The 5,048-nt window shown below is 40.6% G+C and overlaps 1 protein-coding gene across 1 annotated transcript; it reads left to right on the top strand.

The window, feature by feature from the left end:
* The first annotated feature begins 3,516 nt into the window (after nt 1–3,516).
* LOC141844559 (RING-H2 finger protein ATL2-like) lies at nt 3,517–4,369 on the top strand. The gene has a single exon (XM_074732596.1). The coding sequence runs from the start codon at nt 3,697–3,699 to the stop codon at nt 4,234–4,236; it is 540 nt and encodes a 179-aa protein (XP_074588697.1). The 5' UTR covers nt 3,517–3,696; the 3' UTR covers nt 4,237–4,369.
* The last annotated feature ends 679 nt before the right edge of the window (nt 4,370–5,048 follow it).

Here is a 5,048-nt window from a genome sequence, read left to right as displayed (position 1 = left end):
GCTATCTTAGGTGGGTTTTGCAAAAAAAAAAAAAAAGAAAAGGGAAAAGAAATGGAGGTGCCAAGGATTGAACCTTGGACCTCAAGGAAGAAGCAAACCCAAGAGAAACATGAGTTAGCCACTAGAACTAGCACGTTATGATTATGAAGAGAATAAGGGAAATGTCACTTAAGGCTAAGAGTTTATGAAATGACAATTAACCAAACGAAGAGATAAGTAGTGGGTTAGGAAGTGGGAGTAGTGGGGAGTTATGGAGATAACTTCTCTCTTCCCTTTATAAACCCCTCCTCCTCACCGAGAATAGGTTTTTCCTTTCTCCTCTTTGTTCTTGGTGTTCCTCTGGCCGAAGGCGTCCAACGTTCACCCAGTTCCGGAGATCTGCGGCAAGGGTTTGGAGGAAGGATTTAGCTTTTGGTCGGGTATAAGAGTTAGGAATCTCGAGGACCGGTAAGTTCCCTCACCTGCAGTATAATAGCTCTGTATGTATGTCACGATCTTCATGTAGGTTATGGTTCACATTAAAAAGGTTTTAAGCAGGCAAGTTTTAGAATCTGTTAGCATGTTTTCGAAGCTGTTTTAGATTTTAGAAAGATCTTTTCTCATATGGTTTAGGTTCTGCATGTTTTAGTTTCTTTGTTGTCATGGTATGATCTGTATAACATGTTGTATGATTACGAATGGAATGTATTTAAGGTAGATGGTGGTAGGAATTGTATAAGAACACGTAGGAGATTTCAGTAAACAAAACCGTAGAACAGAAGGGTAGGTAATCGACCGGGAAATCGATTACCATTAGGGGTAATCGATCGCCCGATCGATTACATGCTTTATTGAGGAACGGAATTCGCGACTCTTAATCGATCACCCGATCGATTAAGAGGCCGTAATCGATCGGTTGATCGATTACGAGGCTGTAATCGATCGGTTGATCGATTACCAAGCCTACTGTGACCCCGTAAACCTAGAATCGATTGTCTGATCGATTACAGTGAACTAAAGTTGACCCATGGACTGATTAAGCCGTCTGTACTGGTCGGGTCATGCCTATAGGGTTCGGACGAGGTTGAAAGCTATTATAACATAACTAAGAAGCTTGATTTCCCTAAAGAAAGGTTAAGGTGAATCAAAATAGGATTCAATATTGGTAACCGGAGGGTTATGTTATAGTTCAATGTTGCTAGACATAGGATCATAGATGATACCTTATGTCGAATGTATGTAATATATAGAACGTGAATGTTCACTATGAATGAAGGAAGATGTTATGGAACATTCATGCTATAATGGAAAAAGGAAAAGTATAAAAGTATTTTACTTTAAAGGAATGGCTTGTACCGGGACCCGAAAGGGATCCAAGGGATGGGCACCTTAAGAACGCCCCTAGGTCGATGGTCTAAAGTACGGGCCTAGTAAGGGATGGGCTCCAAGATGCCCCTAGGTCGACGGTCTGGTGTACGGACCTAGTGCCCCTAGGTCGACGGTCTGGTGTACGGACCTAGTACCCTAGGTCGACGGTCTGGTGTACGGACCTAGTAGGAGATGGGCTTCAAGATGTCGCTAGGCCGATGGTCTAAAGTACGGGCCTAGCAAGATGATGAATGAATGGGTACAAGCCAGGGACCCCAAAATGATGATGATTATGTTTATCTATTACGTTAAATATTTTCCAAAAAGGCAAAATGATTACTATGTTGCATGTATACGATGTGAATGTCAAATGATTGATTATGCATGTTTAAGAAATGTTGATATGCTGTTATGCTTTAATGTTATGATGTTATGTAACGTTTGGATTTTGTGAGTAGGAAAGGAACTTACTAAGCTTTATGCTTATAGATACTTTCCTTATATTGCAGATCCAGTTAACAGGTACTAAGCAATGGGAGGCAGCAGGACAGGGCTGAGAAGATGTGTGTGGTGGTGACTTGACCAAGCCTCGGCCATGCAATTAATTTTATATATGCATGTTAAACAATGTCTTAATTATTATGTTCAGTAATTTAATTATCATGTTTGGAACTTTGTAATCTAGAATTGCCATGCAACCTAGGTTAGTCCTTATTGTTATTATTAGGTTAGTGTTTATTTATCATATATGAACTTCTGTTTGTAAATAGTGTTAATGTTTCCGCTGCAAAGTAAAGTTTTAGTTTTCGTATATGATAGTTGAATGAATGTAATGAAATGAAAAGTAGAACTGTAGCGTCCGTCAAGGGCCCACGTAAGGGCGGGCGTTACTATATTGTAGCAGGGATTTTGAATTGTTACAGGGGAGATGCTATTTGAATTTTTCGAACCAGTAGTCTCTTCAGACATGACATATCCGCTATCAGAAGATTTTCAAAAAAGAGAAAGATAGTGGCTCATGTTTGAGACAGAGATCTTGAAGTAGCATGCTGAAGAGTGTGAACTAAATAAATCCGGTGTATGCTCTAATATTATATTATTGTCTTTTATTTTATTCCATCTATCGCTCTTTACCGTCTTACACTAATTTGATCAACAATTTGATAAAAAAAATTAAGATTTGTTCCTAGGAGAAACTTAATTTTAAGGATCCTCACCAAGAAAATAAATGCTAGTGGAAGTATCTATCAAGATATTAATGAAGACTAAGTGGATAGCCAGCATCCAACTTCTAGCAGAAACAAATCATACTAAACTATCTTGTTTTCATGTAGGAACACGGAAAGGACCAGACTAAGCTTTTATGATTGATTAAAAAAGTATATAAGCTCAATGATAAGAACTTGACAAACAAATAACTCATGGGTTTAATAAAAGTCAACAAAGGAAAAGAAACCTTAATTAGACGTTTGATCTGGATTAACTTTCTACGGAGGCTTTTCAAAACGAAGACACGATTAAGAAAAAAGAGATAACTACACCATTATTCTCACTAGACAACTAAAAACTCAATCAAAGATGGTTTCATTTCCAGTTACAATTTTTTTTTACTTTCCTTTTACTAGAGATCGAAAACGTGAATCCATGCCTGTCACAACATCTACTTATTTTTTGGTTAAATATTATTGTTGTTCTGCATAATCTTTTGAAACTAATTGTAATTTTTAAATCTGGTTTACAAATTGTTTCAAGAAATTAAACACCTATTGTATCAATTCCAAGTCTAAAGAAGGCAGATACTGAATAACATTAATATTAGGATGGTAGTTGGACCTCTCAAGCCAAGAAGGTTGGCATTTCAAAATCAGGGAATCTGCCAACTGACAGAGACATGACCTGATCCAATTGTAAGAACAGATTGTTCAAGCTGATCCTATGATCGCCTGCTGCTGACCCATCAATCTCTCAACCATTTAGATTGTCCTCCAAAAGAAGAGTTCAGCATAAGACAAGTAAAGGCCAACAGACTTAATGGTAGGTATATTTGAGGAGATGAATAGTTTGCTGCCACATCCCTTTCCAATGCACCATGTTTCGTAGATCAACACCCAATTATATAAAAGAATAAATATCCCCTCAAGTCAACATATCTTGTTCCTGATCATTTTTGCTAAAATCCAGTGTTTTTCCTTGAGCTCCGAGAGGAGGAGAATCTTTCTAGTTCTCAATTTTTTGTGACAAGTAGGTATTTTAAATAGATATTCCTTCTCTTTTGTTTTCTTCTGCGTGTTTCGAGATTAAGTTTCTTGAGGAGGAAGATCTAGACAAAGAGGGAGTCGCAACTAAGGGATGAACACCAAGGCTTTGAGCTTTGCCACACAGATCATGGTGATGGCCATCCTCATCTCGGTCGTGCTGCTATTTGTGGGCATCGGTGTGCTGGTGCTGATCCATCTCTGTATCGTTGGGAGAGCATTCCAAAGGGGCTTCAGGACCATGGCAAGGCCTGATAATGAAAGGAGGAGGGGCTTGACGCCAGCTGAACTGGAGAAGCTTCCTTGCTTTGAATTCGAGGCTGACGAGAAGATGAGTGGCACAGTGGATTGTGCTGTGTGTTTGGAGAGCTTCGAGGTGGGCGACAGGTGCAGGTTGCTTCCACCATGCAGGCATAGCTTCCATGCTCAGTGTGTCGACTCTTGGCTGCTCAAGTGCTCGGTGTGTCCGATATGCCGGACGAGCACCAGCGCCGGGAAGGCAACTGATGAGGGATGGCCTGGGAATTTCGGTGGTAGTGGTGTCGATGAGGGGGCTGAGATGAGGGAACGCCAAGTGGTGGTAGTTGGGGTAGAATTTGATCAGCCGGTTGATCATGCTTCCTCTTCTCGATAACCATTTTCAGGTCCAAAATCACTTGATGGTGTCACTATGTCAATAGAATTTTGAAATAAAAAATGCTGGATTAATCTCTCTCTCTTTTTTCATCCCTTCCAATTCTTCTGTATTCTCTATAATTGTTGTTAAAACTAGCTAGCTAAGCTGGTGGTTTAGGGAGGATCAGACATGTGACATGTTCAGAATTGATACTTTAAGCTTCTTTAACAGGGATTTGAGAGTTTTGCTACTCTGCTTTGATCTGCATAAATTATCCTTCATTTGTCCTTTCACCAGCCTGCAAAAGTACAACATAATCATCTTTTTCTTAGGCGATGCTAAGATGTGATGATGGAGGGACTTAAATATGATAATGTCTGGGAGTAATTTTTGTTGTTGTTGGTGTATGTGTGACTCCTTCGGGCATGAGATCGTCAATTCATTGACGACTTGGCATGGGAGTTGATATGTTGGAGACATGAATCATGATTCTCTCTTCAATTTATCAATGTACTTCTTAATTGTTCCGGTGAGTATATTGGAGGACCCAGACTTGACTCGAGTCTAATTCGGGCCTCACCCATGGGTTCGGTCGGCTCCCGTCACTGTCTATCCCTAAAGGCCTAAAGAAGTCAAGTTATCCCTTCGGTCGCGCCTCCGAATCGCCCATTCGGCCACATGGGTGTTATAGCCCCCCTCTAGGACTTGGCTCATTCGGCTCGGTATAATTCAGTTCTGCTCAGTCGGCAGCTCAGCACTGCTAGTTCAGCTCAGCACTGCTATCCGGCAGCTCAGCACTGCTACCCGGCAGCTCAGCACTGCTACCCGGC

The sequence above is a fragment of the Curcuma longa genome, chromosome 13 (assembly GCF_044706935.1).
Source record: "Curcuma longa cultivar G26 ecotype Majalengka, Jawa Barat chromosome 13, ITB_CL_G26_1.1, whole genome shotgun sequence".
In the NCBI taxonomy this organism is placed as follows: domain Eukaryota; kingdom Viridiplantae; phylum Streptophyta; class Magnoliopsida; order Zingiberales; family Zingiberaceae; genus Curcuma; species Curcuma longa.
This window is presented reverse-complemented; position numbering and strand designations above follow the sequence as displayed.

Coding starts and splice junctions, on each gene's coding strand:
- LOC141844559 (XM_074732596.1), top strand. CDS start 3,697: ATGAACACCAAGGCTTTGAGCTTTGCCACACAGATCATGGTGATGGCC.